Genomic DNA, 15,865 nt, shown 5'->3' on the forward strand with positions numbered 1-15,865 from the left:
AGAGACCAACTCCCACCTTGCTACAACCTCCTTTCAGGGAGTTGTAGAGAGCAAGGTCTGTCCTCAGCTTCACTTTCTCCAGACTAAACAACCCCAGTTCCCTCAGACACTCCTCACAAGGCCTGTTCTCCACCAGCTTCATTTCCCCTCTCTGCACCCGCTCCAGCACCTCAATGTCTTTCTTGCAGGGAGGGCCCCAAAACTGAACCCAGTACTGAACATGCAGCCCCACCAATGCTGAGTCCAGGGGTGCAATCACTTCCCTGGTCCTGTTGGCCACACTGCTCCTGTAGATAGTGCAGAGATCCCTTACCATGAGACCTCAACATGAGACAGATCAACAGAAGCTAATTTACCAGCGCTGCACTGTGTGATGTTCAACCTCTTTCTTACTGCATGCCCTCAAGGCCTTACCCATGCCACACTGAGAGCACTGCTGATCCCTCTGGGCAGTGCAATGGCCTGTGGCTCTCCCTCCCTCTTCATGTCAGTGCAAAGGAAAGGAAACAGTCAGAGAATGCTCACTCACCGAAGAGCTGCTGAGCTCTTTTCCTGGGTTACCCAAAAAGACGCTCTGATCCACCGCCCAGACCGCACAGGTGGACCCAGGAGCTGCCCGGAGATGGAGACCAATCTCTGAGTCAGGAAGGGTCTCTGGCATGGAGAAGCTCAGCTCTACCTGGATAGGAAGAACAAAGGCAATGCCTGAGTAACATTTCTGTCCCTTCCCGAGCAGGGAAGGAATCACAGGACTCAAGGTGTGGCTTAACCAGTGCTGAGTACTGGGCACAATGACCTCCCTGCTCCTGCTGGCCACACTGTTCCTGATGCAGGCCAGGATGCCATTGGCCTTCTTGGCCACCTGGGCACACTGCAGGCTCATGTTTAGGCAGCTGCCTATCAGCACCCCCAGGTCCCTCTCTGTTTGGCAGCTCTCAGCCACTCTGACCCCAGCCTGTAGCTCTGCATGGGGTTGTTGTGGCCAAAGTGCAGCCCCTGGCACTTGGACTTGTTGAATGCCATCCTGTTGGACTCTGCCCATCTGTCCAGCCTGTCAAGGTCCCTCTGCTGAGCCCTTCTGCCCTCCAACAGTTCAACTCCTGCCCCCAGCTTGGTGTCATCTGCAAATTTACTGATGATGGGCTCAATGCCCTCATCCAGATCATCAATCAAGGTATTGAACAGGATGGGGCCCAGCACTGATCCCTGGGGCACACCACTAGTGCCTGGCTGCCAGCTGGCTGTGGCACCATTCACCACTCTCTGGGCTCAGCTCTTAGCCAGTTCCTGACCCAGCCCAGAGTGCTGCTGTCCAAGCCACACATGCATGCCTCAGTCCCTTCTCTCACTGCAGCAGACACATACAGCCTCTCACACACAGCCTCAGACACAGCTCCTACCTTATTCCTGAAACACAGGGAGACGCTGAAGAACGTAGAGTCGGCGATGATTTTTCCATTGGGGAAGATGACATAAACAAGAAGTCTTGGAAAGGTGCCATAGATGGAGGTGAAAGTCAGAGGAATGGAGAAGAAGCCTTTCAGCACTAGAGGAGAGAGGGAAGAAGAGAAAGTCGATTTGGTAGTGAAGATGGACTCTGACCAGCTTTTGCCATTTTGTGTGAGTCTGTTTAATTCTTTTCCTCAAGTCTTGCACAACCAAGGAGATTTCTGGAGACCACTGAAACAGTCAGCACATCTCTGGGCCTGGTATCCAAGATCACCAAAAGATTCTTCCTGGTTCTGTTTACTGTCTCAGGGAGATGAAACATCTCTTTGGACTTCAATTGCAAATGAAAGCAGGAGAGTTTGGTAGAGGGTAAGGCTAGAGTTTCCTGCTGCTGTGCAGGAGCAGCAAAAGACTTTGCAAAGGAAGACAACAAGGGAAGTTTAGATTAAATATTAGGAAACATATCTTTACTGAATGAGTGGTCAAGCACTAGAACAGGTTGCCCAGGGAGGTGGTGTAGCCACCATCGTTAAAGGAGTTCAAGAAACTTGTAGACATGGCATTCTGGGACATGATTTAGTGGGCACGGTGGTGTTGGGTTGATGACTGGACTTGGTGATCTTGGAGATCTTTTCCCACTGAAATAATTCTGTGATTCTAGGAGCCTATGGCCTAGGGAATGCTGAGTATTGTTCTCTCAGTACCAAGCAAGAAGGAAAAGAAAACTGGAAAGGCATGATGCTCTGATGCAACAGCCAAGTGGGGAGCCAGCTCTGAGCTGCAAAGAAGCTCACGCCACACAACCAAGTAAAATGGGATGCCACTGGCCAGTGAGGGCTTGATAAACATGAAACAGGGGAGTGCACTTACTCCTTGGCAGCCCAACCCATATAGTCTTCTGACCTGCATGGACTATCCCTCTTTTCCCTGTGACCTAGGGAAGAAAGGGATAGGAATGTCAGTCACAGCCTTTGAGGTCACTATGCAGACCAAAATAAACCTGAAACTGAGTATTAAATGGGGGAACAGGGAGGGATATGAGCTTTGCTGGAGAAGATGAGGCTCAGAGGAGACCCTATTGCTCTCTGCAACTACCTGAAGGGAGGTTGTAGCCAGGTGGGGGTTGGTCTCTTCTCCCAGGCAACCAGCACCAGAACAAGAGGACACAGTCTTAAGCTGTGCCAGGGGAGGTTTAGGCTGGATGGTAGGAAGAAGTTCTTCACAGAGAGATTGGCCATTAGAATGTGCTACCCAGGGAGGTGGTGGAGTCACCATCACTGGAGGTGTTTAAGAAGAGCCTGGTGCCATGGTTGAGTTGATTAGATGGTGTTGGATGATAGGTTGGACTTGATGATCTCAAAGGTCTCTTCCAACATGGTTAATCTATTCTATTCTATTCTATTCTATTCTATTCTATTCTATTCTATTCTATTCCATTCCATTCCATTCCATTCCATTCTACTCTATTCTATTCTACTCTATTCTATTCTACTCTACTCTACTCTACTCTACTCTATTCTATTCTATTCTAGTTGCTTTCAGGTAGCAGGGAGAACTTAGGGGAGGGGAGGTAAGGACAGTACCTGCCCTACACCTGTACAGAGCCCAAAAGAAAGGTGCTGCCTTTCTTGCTATGATTGCGGGCCCAGGATCCAGCCCAGTGCTGGCTAGATGAGCCACTCCCCGCCAGGGTGGGTCAGATCTATCAGACATCAGGCTGGAATCTGGAGGAGATTCTGGTCTTGTGCCTTGAGCCGTCACTCACTGGTACATGCCCAGAAACTCACAAAGTAGGAGAAGATGACACGCTTGGGGCCATGCTCCAGGTCCTCCTGGTGAATGCTGAAGTCCACCTGCAGAGCCTGCTTCCTGTCACAGGGCAGCGTCTGGGGCACGCGCGCGATGGAGAGGAAGCTGCGGCTGCTGCTGTAGAACGGCCGCACGAAGTAAGTACTGGTCTGGAAGTTTAAATCAACTGTCCCAGCCTCTCTGCCTGAATCCTCACGCAGGACACTTGCCTGGTGAGACAAAACAAAAACCCCACAGTTAATTTTTCGAGTTAAGCAAGTCCCTTGGGAGCCATCCTTGGTAAGAAGCTCAGGCTGGGTCTGAGTAACAGCACAGCACAGCACAGGTGTGCACAGACAGCAAGGAAAGCTACTGGGATTCAGAGAATCGTCTCTCACAGGGAGCTGACACCCAGAACACACTGAGATGTTTCAGGTTTGAATCACTGGCTGTCAAGAATGAGGGAGATGCCTGTGGGGCAGTGAATAGCTCCGAGACGTGTGCACACCTCTGCCAACAAGCCAGGCCTTTCCTCACTTACCTCCAGGGTGACTGAGGTGCTGTTCCAAGCAGTTGTGTTCAGGCTAAATGAAATTGTCCCAGAGTCCCCAGTGATGTACTTCTGCTTAAACTGATGCTCACCACAGCTTAGTGTGAAAAGGACTGTTTTGTCCTTCAGGGGCTTCCCATGGTAGTTGATGACTTTAATCTGAGAACATCATGGTAAGCAAGAGAAGTGCAGAAGAGCCAAGTCAGTGGACAGAATGCTCTGCTTCTCCAGTCAGAAGCAGCATTTCCAAAGATAACAAGGTCACCCTTTCAGTCACTAACATCATCATCAACACTGCTACTGGTCACCTCCTATTATCACTTGCACTGCTGTGTTCACTCATGCCCACGCTCTCAGCCCCTTCAGGCCTCCCAGCTGCTGAAATTCCACCCCAATATGGACCACCAGAGGTGTTGCTACTCAAGGCTTATTTGGCACACTCTTGTGCCAGGGGAGATTTAGGCTGAATATTGGGGAAATTTTCTTTCCTGAAAGAGTGATCAAGCACTGGAACAGGTTGCCCAGGGAGTGGTGGAGTCACCATGCCTGGAGGTGTTTACAAAAACCACCCAGACATGGCACTTTGGGTCATGGTTTAGTGGGCATGGTGGTGTTGGGCTGGTGGTTAGACTTGATGGTCCTGGAGGTCTTTTCCAACCTTAATGATTCTATGATTCCAAGATGTTAAATAGAAGTCTTGGGTGTTATTCACACATTTGATCATTCAAGGGTTTTATTTCTGGGAGTCAATGATGCCCTCCCAAGCTGGAGGTGAGGTTGGAAAAGATACTACCCAACAGTCACTGCAAAGGCATTTCTCATGCTCTTCCCTCCACAGGGCTGTAATTACCTTCCCTCTGTACACTTCTCCAGCATGGTAGTAATAGTTCACATCACTAAACAGGACCATCCCAACAAGCTTGGAGATGAGTAATTTGTGGGAAACATTGGTGTGTATCTCTAAAAGAAAGCAGTGAGACAGAAACATAAAGGAGGGAGCAAGGAAGCCAAGCACCCCTCAGCAATTTCCCTGCAGCACGCCCCGCTGGTGACACTAATGCACATGTTCAGTCCCAGACATATCTCATGCCAGGGAGAGGATCTGCACAGGGCTTTGCATATTTAGTCTCCCTCCCACTTAATTCTAGCCCTTACAGAGGTCCCTAAGCTTCACCACTTGAGACTGCAGATACTCAGACTGAGCATGCCATGCCATTCTGATCTGGTAGCTCTGTCTGTATCTGTCAGGTTAGATGGCAGACCGATGGGCTCAGAAATCTCAGAGTTCTCACTAGCCTGAAAGGCTCCAGTGCTCTTAGAAAGATTAGTTTATCATCATGTGCCTCTTCCCAGTGACTTGAGTTGTTTCCAGTTACCTGTGCCATCCTCCACCAGCATGGCCTCTATAAATATGCTCTCCTGATAGTACCGAAAGTCTCGGCTGAAGGAGGAGAGACTCACATTTGTGAAGAAGCAGCCTGTCTCATCTGTCTGAAAGCACAGAGAGAGGAAACAAGGTCCAAGCAAGAGATTTATGGTAAAAATTACCCAAATGGCACAGAAACAGCAATGCAAAATCCCTGCCCTCAGGGAGCTTGCTCTTTGATACAGCAATCCAGGACATAGAGGAGGCAGATGATGCACACCCAGTCACAGCCAGCGGCACGGTTACGAATAGGCAGCACCAGCAGACCACTGGTGAAGCTATCAAAACCAGGGGGTGGCATCACTATAGTTTCACTGAGGCCTCCAGCAACCTTGCCTTACGCACGAGCTGAGCACAACTGTCTCTGAATACAGCTCATAGCCTCCTACGCATCTCACCTGGTTGTGGAATTCCTGACAGAGATTAGGTTTGGAAGCGCTGGGCAGGAATGAGGCTATCTTCTGACAAAGGCTCACATGAAACTTCCCCTGGACAGCTTTCCCATAGGTGTAGCTGTTTTGGAGAGGAGGGAAAGGAAGGCAGTCACACACAGAGTGAGAGGACACAGGCCTTGCTTTGCATCACCTCAGAAATCACTTATTCACAGACTCACGGAACGGTAGGGGTTGGAAGGGACTCCAATCCCCCTGCTAAAGCAGGTGCACCTGGAACAGGTTGCACAACAAGGCATCCAGGCAGGTTTTGAAAGACTCCAGAGAAGGAAACTCCACAATCTCTCCGGGCTGCCTGGTCCGGTGCTCAAGCACGGTCAGAGGAAAGCTTTCCCTTCTGTTCAAGTGAAACCTCCTGTGTTCTAGTTTGTGATCATTGCCCCTTGTCTGATGACTAGGTACCAATGAAGAGAGCCCACCCTCTTGATCTCCACCCTTGAGATATTTATAAGCATTGGGAAGAGACCCTTCTCCAGGCTAAAGAGCCCCAGGTCTCTCAGCCTTTCCTCAGCAGAGATGCTCCAGTCCACTCAGCATCTTTGTGGCTCTCCATTGGACTCTCTCCAGTAATTTCCTCTCTTGAAACAGGGAGCCCAAAACTGGGTGAAATTAGGCTAGGTGTGGCATAACCAGGACAGAGTAGAGGAGACCTTCCCGTGACCTGCTGGCCACACTCTCAATGCATGCCAGAATACCGTTGGCCTTCTTGGCCATGGGGGTGTATTAGAGGGATATTGATGGATATTTACCATAGAGCACAGGAGTGGCAGCCACACAGCAGGCTCAGGAGCCCTGACCTAAGCAAGGTCAGTCTAGGGCACTGCAATGATGGGAGATCAAGGGCTCTGTGATAGAATTAGTGCCAAACAAATGTATTCTGGAGAAGCAAGTGTTGTAGGTGCTGGCACAGCACAGTGCTCTGTACTGTCACAGTATCATGGAATCATTAAGGTTGGATAAGGCCTCTAAGATCATCACATCCAACAGTAAGCCCAGCACTACTATGACCACTAAACCATGCCCCAAAGTGCCATGTCTACTCATTTTTGAACACCTCCAGGAATGGTGACTCCACCACCTCTCTGGGCAGCCTGTTCCAATGCCTGACCCCTCTTTCAGTACAGAAACTTTTCCTGATATCCAATCTAAACCTCCCCTGGAACCACTTGAGGCCACTCCCTCTCATCCTAAATATCAGCATCCCCTGCAAAAACTCCAGGATATACTGAATGCATACATCATCTTATGAGCAGAGGCATGGGTGGTTTACAAAGTGCCATTCATTAAGAAAGCACTTTTACAAGAGGTTGTTAGCCCTAGTATTGTCCTTGGGCAGTGCCTGGGTTTGCCTCTCCCTAGCTTCCTCCATGGTAGAACCTGGCTAAACTTCCCCTTGTTTCCCTTGGGGATGAACATCAAACACCTGCCATGTCCTGGCCCACAAATGGCTGCTCACCAAAGGGCAGGTTGTTCCCCTGCTTTGTGTGTAGAGACTTGGGAGTGATTTTGGGAAAGGGTTCATTCCAGTACCAGAAGGAATTCTTTGAGTTGCATCAGGGTGCAAACAATTGCCAAGGAAGAAGAGGAGACTGAAGGGGGATCCCATTAATGCTTATAAATATTTAGAGGGTGAGTGTGAGGATGGAACCAGACTCTTCTCAGTGGTGTCCCATTACAGGACAAGGGGCAATGGACACACACAGAGTCACAGAATCACCAAGGTTGGAAGAGACCTCAAAGCTCATCGAGTCCAACCTGTCACCACAGACCTCATGACTAAACCATGGCTTCAAGTGCCACATCCAATCCCCTCTTGAACACCTCCAGGGATGGGGACTCCACCACCTCCCTGGGCAGCACATTCCAATGGCTAACAACTCTCTCTGTGAAGAAGCTCCATCAGCCTCTCCTCACAGGGCTGTGCTCAAGGCCTCTCCCCAGCCTTGTTGCCCTTCTCTGGACACCTTCAAGTGTCTCAATGTCCTTCCTAAACTGAGGGGCCCAGAACTGGACACAGGACTCAAGGTGTGGCCTAAGCAGTGTTGAGTCCAGGGCAGAATGACTTCCCTGCTCCTGCTGGCCACACCATTCCTAATGCAGGCCAGGATGCCATTGGTCTTGGCCACCTGAGCACACTGCTGGCTCATGTTTAGGCAGCTGCCTATCAGCACCCCAGGTTCCTCTCTGTCTGGCAGCTCTCAGCCACTCTGACCCCAGCCTGTAGCTCTGCATGGGGTTGTTGTGACCAAAATGCTGCCCCTGTCACTTGGACTTGTTGAATGCCATCCTGTTGGACTCTGCCCATCTGTCCAGTTGGTTGAGGTCCCTCTGCAGAGCCCTTCTGCCCTCTAACTGACTAACATCTGCTCCCAGCTTGGTGTCATCTGCAAACTTGCTGATGACTGACTCAATCCCCTCATCCAGATCATCAATGAAGATGTTAAAGAGCATGGGGCCCAGCACTGATCCCTGGGGGACACCACTGGTGCCTGGCTGCCAGCTGGATGTGGCACCATTCACCACCACTCTCTAGGCTCAGCCTCCAGCCAGTTCCTAACCCAGCACAGAGTGCTGCTGTCCAAGTAACAAGCTGCCACCATCACAAACTAGAACACAGCATGTTCCATGTAAACAGAAGCAAAAGTTCTTCCCTTTGATGGTGGCAGAGCACTGGAACCTACTGCCCAGAGAGGCTGTGGAGTTTCCTTTTCTGGAGGCATTCCAAACCCTCCTGAATATATTCCTGGATGATTCACTCTGGGTGATCCTTCTCTAGCAGGGGGGCTGGACTAGATGATCTTCAGAGGTCCCTTCCAACCCCTACCATTCTGTGATTCTGGCCTCCTTAACTGAAGGGCAGCAAATTTCCCCTCATGATTACCTGGCCACCTTGTGTTCATCAGGCCAGAAATTAACTCAGCCATCCCTCCAAGCAGACTCCTCACCTGCCACATAGCTGGAGCGGGAAGCTTTCGTCCAGTACATAAATCTGGTCTGGTGTCTCAAGGTACACTTCAAATTTTGGTATCACTGGAAGAGAGAAAAATGGAAACCTGCAGGAAACACTGGCCAGGAAATTCCAGAGACTCCACATGAAGATGGACTGTGGTGGAGTAAGGGCCAGGAAGCGGAGAAGGAAGGTGGTGAGAAGGGCAAAGGCAAGATTTGCATTGGTTATATGTAGTGCCTGGTTGATTGCTCCTTCCCAGATTAAACCCCAAACATGTCCATGTCTCTGCACTTTTGACAGCTATTTGCAATGTTTACTCCAGTTAGGGGATGAAAGAGAAGTGGGATGGCACTGGACCTCATACTCTGTGGAGAAGCCCATCCTAAGGGACTTTGTTTTGTCTGTGCACAGAGAACTGCAGGACTCAGCTGTGCCAACAGTCTGGGGCCATGCACAACATTCCTCCCACACTGACCCAAGGGCCCCAGATGGTTTCTCTCAGCTCAGACTCTCTTCCATGGCAGATGCTATTGCTTTACCCATTTTCTCCTAGGAATATGGAATATTATGGAATAAACACTCAGCTTCCTGGATCAAAAGGGCAAGGTCCTCTGCAGCTCAGACAGGTAACCCCACATGCTCATACCATACTCCTCAACAGAGAAGGTGCTGTAGGCTTTTGAATTGGTTACACTGATGACATATGTCCCCAGCAGAGGCTCATCACTCAGCTTGAAGGACAGATCTGCAATACCATCCTGGGGCACCACATTCAGCCACTGCTCTATCCGGTTGTCCTTAGGGTCCTTTACTCACAAGAAAGAAAGAAAGCAAACAGTTGTGTCAGCATCTCACTGATCCACACATCACTAGCAATTCAGCCTTAGGATTTCAGTGCTGCTAACAGAGGAGCACATTCTCTTAGCTAAGGAGTGAGGTTTGCTAGGGGCTAGTTAAGAAACACAGAATGCTTGCATTCTGCTCCCAGCAGCTGAGTTTCCTTCTACAAGTCTCTATACTCTAATCTCAAGACCATAGAATCATTTGGATTGGAAAACATCTTTAAGTTTATTGAGGCCAGCCTTTCTCCTAAAGGTCTAAGTCAATCTGTTCTTGCAAGCCTAGAACAACTCAAATGTCTATTGAAGCCACTGGGAGGGTAACCTCCAGAAGCCATTGGAAGTATGCTAGTTTAAGAAAACTTGAAGCTCCACCATTCCACTCACAGGTCAGTATAACCTGTCAGGAATCATAGAATCAATAAGGTTGGAAAAGACCTCAGAGGTCATCAAGTCCAACCTGTCACCCAACACCTCAGGACCAACTAAGTCATGGCACCAAGTGCCACATCCAATCCCCTCTTGAACACCTCCAGGGACGGTGACTCCACCACCTCCCTGGGCAGCACATTCCAAAGGCCAACAACTCTGTCAGTGAAGAACTTTCTCCTCACCTCCAGCCTAAACCTCCCCTGGCACAGCTTAAGACTGTGCCCTCTTGTTCTGGTGCTGGGTGCCTGGGAGAAGAGACCAGCTCCCTCCTGGCTACAACCTCCCTTCAGGGAGTTGGAGAGAGCAAGAAGGTCTCCCCTGAGCCTCCTCTTCTCCAGGCTAAGCAACCCCAGCTCCCTCAGCCTCTCCTCACAGGGCTGTGCTCAAGGCCTCTCCCCAGCCTTGTTGCCCTTCTCTGGACACCTTCAAGTGTATCCATGTCCTTCTTAAACTGAGGGGCCCAGAACTGGACACAGGACTCAAGGTGTGGCTTAACCAGTGCTGAGTACAGGGCAGAATGACTTCCCTGCTCCTGCTGGCCACACTATTCCTGATGCAGGCCAGGATGCCATTGGCCTTCTTGGCCCCCTGGGCACCCTGCTGGCTCATGTTCAGCCTGCTATCAACCAGTAGCCCCAGGTGCCTTTCTGCTTGGCTGCTCTCCAGCCACTCTGACCCCAGCCTGTAGCACTGCCTGGGGTTGCTGTGGCCAATGTGTAGAACCCAGCACTTAGATGTGTTCAGTCTCATGCCCTTGGACTCTGCCCATCTGTCCAGCCTGGCAAGGTCCCTCTGCAGAGCTCTCCTACCCTCCAACAGATCAACTCCTGCCCCCAGCTTGGTGTCATCTGCAAATTTACTGCTGATGGACTCAATGCCCTCATCCAGATCATCAATAAAGATATTGAACAGGATGGGGCCCAGCACTGATCCCTGGGGCACACCACTGGTGCCTGGCCGCCAGCTGGCTGTGGCACCATTCACCACCACTCTCTGGGCTCAGCCTTCAGCCAGTTCCTGACCCAGCTCAGAGTGCTCCTGTCCAAGCCAGGGGCTGACAGCTTGGCCAGGAGTTTGCTGTGGGGGACAGTGTCAAAGGCCTTGCTGAAGTCCAGCTAGACCACATCCACAGCCTGCCCCACATCCACCAGGCAGTCACCTGGGCATAGAAGGAGATCAGGTTGGTCAAACACGAATTGCTCAGTGAAATGGCTACCATCAGCATTACCACAACAGCAGATTTCAGCATCACTCACCTGGAGCAGCAGGGAAATCTGGGAGGAAAGAAAAAAGAAAGGCAAAACCATCAGAAGACAGAAACACACCAGCAACACACCGATAGAGAGCCTGCTCTGAAGGATATGCAACTAATTGCTTGGAAATTTGGAGCACTGACAATAGTATAAAGTAAAAGAAGTCACAGAAAGAGAAAAACACTGAGTGGGTGCAGTACAGTCAGGTCTAGAGAAAGGGAAAGGAAAAGGTAATTTGGAGCTCTTCCACCACTTGCTGATGACTTTCTGGCAGAGTCCTCTGCCTCTCTCGATGGGCTTACAGAGGAACTGGGTCACACTGTTTGGAAAGAACCTCTGGAGGTCATGTGGTCAAACACCTTGCTGAAGCACGTTTTCTTAGAGCAGATTGCTTGTGGACTTCTTAATCTGAGTTTTAAACACCTCCAAGGATGCCTTCTCTGGCCATCTGTTTCGGGATCTGATCATTGGCACAGTGCACATTTTTTTGCTAATGTCTAATCAGAATTTCCCTTGTTCCAACTCACAGGAGCCAGATTAAGAGCATCTCTCCCCAGCACACCCCCAGGAAAACCCCACTTGCAAAAACTCTTCACTCCCTGCATGGCCATATCACATCAGCAATCGGTGTGCCACTTGCTTGTGCTCGCATGGCCATCTCAGCAAGGTGAGCAAGAGCCGTGTCACCCTTGGCCATCTCCCTGAGCTTTAACTTGAGTCACTATTCTACCCTGGTCACTCTTCAAGTACAGCCCAGGTGTTCCTGTGGGAAGGTTGGAGCTTTGGCAGATGAGGGAGTAGAAAGGAAGTAGGATCTATGCAAGGAACAAGGCAGCCTTGGCCACAAGCCCCGCGGTCACGGCTTACCGAATCGTTGAGCGAACTGAACTCCTCATCCAGGGTCACAACGCGAAATTTCACTGCAGGCAATGGAAGCAGGGAATATGTTTAGCAGATCCCAGTCCTTCCCTATGGACCCCTGCTCTGCCTGTTGCCCCAGCCCCTGTCTCCATTCTATAAACGTTTGTGGTAACATCTGACATGGACCTTCACATACATCAGGTACCATGGACAATGACCTCCTGCCCCCTGCAGCTTCACAGTCACCACTACCCAGACTGAACCCCCCAGGCAGCGCTACAGGCTGGGGTCAGAGTGCCTGGAGAGCAGCCAGGCAGAAAGGGAACTAGGGGTGCTGGTTGATAATAGGCTGAACATGAGTCTGCAGTGTGCCCAGGCAGCCAGGAGGGCCAATGGCATCCTGGCCTGCATCAGGAACAGTGTAGCCAGCAGGAGCAGGGAGGTCATTCTGCCTTGTGCTCAGCACTGGTTAGGCCACACCTTGAGTCCTGTGCCCAGTTCTGGGCCCCTCAGTTTAGGAAGGAGGTTGACTTGCTGGAAGGTGTCCAGAGAAGGGCAACAAAGTTGGTGAGGGCCTTGGAACACAGCCCTGTGAGGAGAGGCTGAGGGAGCTGGGGTTGCTTAGCCTGCAGAAGAGGAGACTCAGGGGTGACCTTCTTGCTGTCTACAACTACCTTAAGGGAGGTTGTAGACAGGCAGAGGTTGTTCTCTTCTCCCAGGCAACCAGCACCAGAACAAGAGGACACAGTCTCAAGCTGTGCCAGGGGAAGTTTAGGCTGGAGGTTAGGAGGAAGTCCTACACTGAGAGAGTAATTGGCCATTGGAATGTGCTGCCCAGGGAGGTGGTGGAGTCACCATCACTGGAGGTGTTCAGGAGAAGATTGGACAGGGTGCTTGATGCCATGGTTAAGTTGATTAGGTGGTGTTGGATGATAGGTTGGACACGATAATCTTGAAGGTCTCTTCCAACCTGGTTTCTTCTATTCTAAACCATCACATCAACAGGACACATTGCCTCAAATCCTTCTGCTAGGGCTATCCATTCATTTTAGGCAATAACACAATTTCCATATGGTCTTACCAGCAGAAAGCTCAGGGCCCATGTGCAGCTCTCACCTGTCTGCCCTGGCTGATAGACGGGCTTGTCTGTGTGGATGAAAGTGCCGCTGCGGACCTTACGGATCAGAACAGTTTTCTTCTCCTCAATACTGACCCCTTTGCCTGTGATGATCAATTTGACAGTAGCAATCTCTTCTGTATCAACAGCTGGAGGTGCAACCTACACAGACACAAAGAGGAGAATGTGCATCCCCCCAGATAATCTTAGGGGGCCCTGAGCAGGAACTGAGAGTGAAGAACTAACAAGTTCCCCTCCATCTGTCCCAGGACATCCCCTTCAATGCTTGGGTCCAGATAATATCCAGATCTCAATGAGTCCTATTTGACAACAAGGAGACCCCACATGTCATAGAATCTGTCCTTTCCCCCCTGGTTAAGGAGTTTTGCCTCTAGTGACAAGCAGGCACCTGACACTTGTGGGTCGAAGGTGGGATATGGTAGCAGAGAATCAAGGGAGATTGAGCTGTACTGGGTCTTCAGAACTACCCAGCAAGCACAGGTGTGAAAGGCAGATTAAAAAGGACCACAAAAGGGTCTTCCTGAACCCAGCAGACAAAGACACCAGCAGCCACAGCATACACTGTGTATCAGAAGGGACACTGTTTAGGCATGTCTGCCTTATCCTACATTTTTGCTCAGTTCCCACTAACAGTGGATCCACTCCACAATGCTGTTTAAAAATCACAAGCACATCCATTTCCATCCAGCTGCTCTTCAGTAGCTCCTAAGAGCTGAGCTGCTGCCTGACTTTGGGCTGTAGAGAAACTGCAGTCTGTCATGCAAACCACCATTTCCCCAGGCTTTAGCTGTGGAGCTGTACAAGCCACTCAGACAAGAACTAAAGCTGCTTCATCTGGGCTATTCTTATGTATCCAGAAGTGTGGTATACCTCAATTTGAAAATTAGGTTCAGAAGGGTGATCCAGTGGTGATCAACAGATACTGGACTGGACTACACACCCCTATGCACCACTCATTACACTTCCTGGCAGGCTCACTCTGAGGCAAAGCAGACCTCATCATCCCTGGTTAGGGAGTAACACAAGGGATTCAGAGTTCCTGAAGGGAAAACCAGTGGTGGTATTTGCCCAGGGCAGCTCACCCAGAACTTGGTACACATGAAAGTCTTCTCCTTCTGGATGGTTTCTTGCACGAGGAGCTCATGTCCTGCAGAGCGCTCCAGGATCAGCTTCACCTGCAGCTTCACTTCGTAGCAGGTGATATGGAGGCAGGCAACCTGAGTGGATGGGTAGCGGAGGTCTGCAGGGACCACCACCAGGTAGTGCCTGTGGCAGGAGAAATGAGACATCAGAGATGGTATCTCATCTTTCTTAAATCCCTTACTTCAGTCATCTCCTGAACTCCCCAAAGCCATCCCTTGCCATCCTCAGAAGTGGCCTTGTAACTCTGTAGCTTAGGCAGCAGCAATCTGATCTGGCACAGCAGCTGGAGAAGCAAACGGCTCATGGCCTAATGTCTGACTTACAAGCATCCCGTAAACATGGCTTGTATTTTAGCTCAATCTAACGCATGGGAGGCAAGGCTATGCTTTGCTGTGGTCTGATAGATAAGAAAGCAGAGCTGCCAGCCTGTCATGTGGTCTATCTACCTAGACTGATGTCTTCATGAAAGAAACTGAAACAGAAGCTGGACATCACTCACAGTTGGTGAAAAGCAGCTGCAACATGGAGCAGAAGGCTCAGGAAGACAGCTGTCCTCATCCTGGGGGCTCTTGCTGCCTTGTTTCCAGTGGCCCTCTTCTGAAATTACTGAGGGCTGTTTTTAGGGGCATCATCTCTCTTCTTTCAGGCTAAATGAAGAGATGGGATGGGGGGAGGAGCCAGCCTTTCCCCACCTCTTCACCCCTCCTAAGGTTATACTCAGGCAGCAGCAGAGGTGTGTGTACCATGCCAAGTGCCCCTTAGCCAACAGCAGCAGCATGGGCTGCCAGCCACCAGTTCAGAACATTCCCTGCTGCAAGGCTGTCATGAAGACATCTGACCAAATGGACTTTCCATGGAAAAAAAATAAAACAGAGGGAAGTTTGCTGATCAGTGACCCAGGCCAGGTCCTGATCACTTGTCAACTTGCATCCTTTTGTTTCATGAGGAGATGGATTGCTGCTGTGCAGCATGCACCAAGAGCTCACCCCAACACACAGCTGGCAGTGTCGTCATTCAGGACATAGGCTCAGTAGCTCTGGATCAAATTATGTGGATGTGGACCTCCTGGGGCTATTTGGTTTGGGAATGGAAGCAAATCTTTATATCTGCACAAGAAAGTAACATGACAATACCACCATCAGCTAGCAACCAGCAATGACTCTGCTTTTTCCTTCCCTGCATACAATGAAAGAACATACTGGCCATCAGAAGCCTCCACCAGCCCCCTGAAACACCCTGTAGCAAGGAGGGGGCCTCAGGAACTGGTTCCTGTTCCACGTTGATCATGTCTAGGTCTGAAAGGTCTAAAGTACAGGGATACAGCCATTTCATAGTGGTTTTGAAGCTAAGGGTCAGATTAAAACTAGCAAATTAAGCATACAGGATGTTTCTCTAGCACTGATGATGCCCTGCACAGAAGGGTGGGGCATAGAATCATAGAATCAATAAGGTTGGAAAAGACCTCAGAGATCATCAAGTCCAACCTGTCACCCAACACCTCAGGACTAATTAAACCATGGCACCAAGTGCCACATCCAATCCCCTCTTGAACACCTCCAGGGATGGGGACTCCACCACCTCCCT

General features: G+C 50.3%; 1 protein-coding gene across 1 annotated transcript in view; it reads right to left on the reverse strand.

Annotated features, from left to right (window-relative positions):
• LOC104306894 (alpha-2-macroglobulin-like protein 1) overlaps window positions 1–14,839 on the reverse strand; it is a 33,624-nt gene extending 18,785 nt beyond the window's left edge. Inside the window, exons 1-15 of the mRNA XM_054163917.1 lie at window positions 14,781–14,839; window positions 14,221–14,404; window positions 13,117–13,279; window positions 12,007–12,059; window positions 11,143–11,160; window positions 9,262–9,421; window positions 8,611–8,695; window positions 5,612–5,726; window positions 5,164–5,278; window positions 4,638–4,747; window positions 3,779–3,946; window positions 3,237–3,467; window positions 2,320–2,383; window positions 1,401–1,546; window positions 530–679 (exon numbers count right to left, since the gene is read on the reverse strand). Of these exons, the coding sequence (XP_054019892.1) occupies window positions 530–679; window positions 1,401–1,546; window positions 2,320–2,383; window positions 3,237–3,467; window positions 3,779–3,946; window positions 4,638–4,747; window positions 5,164–5,278; window positions 5,612–5,726; window positions 8,611–8,695; window positions 9,262–9,421; window positions 11,143–11,160; window positions 12,007–12,059; window positions 13,117–13,279; window positions 14,221–14,404; window positions 14,781–14,839 (1,821 nt within the window). The remainder of the gene's footprint in view (window positions 1–529; window positions 680–1,400; window positions 1,547–2,319; window positions 2,384–3,236; window positions 3,468–3,778; window positions 3,947–4,637; window positions 4,748–5,163; window positions 5,279–5,611; window positions 5,727–8,610; window positions 8,696–9,261; window positions 9,422–11,142; window positions 11,161–12,006; window positions 12,060–13,116; window positions 13,280–14,220; window positions 14,405–14,780) is intronic.
• Between the last annotated feature and the right edge of the window lie 1,026 nt (window positions 14,840–15,865).

Source organism: Dryobates pubescens, chromosome 8 (genome assembly GCF_014839835.1).
Source record: "Dryobates pubescens isolate bDryPub1 chromosome 8, bDryPub1.pri, whole genome shotgun sequence".
NCBI lineage: Eukaryota > Metazoa > Chordata > Aves > Piciformes > Picidae > Dryobates > Dryobates pubescens.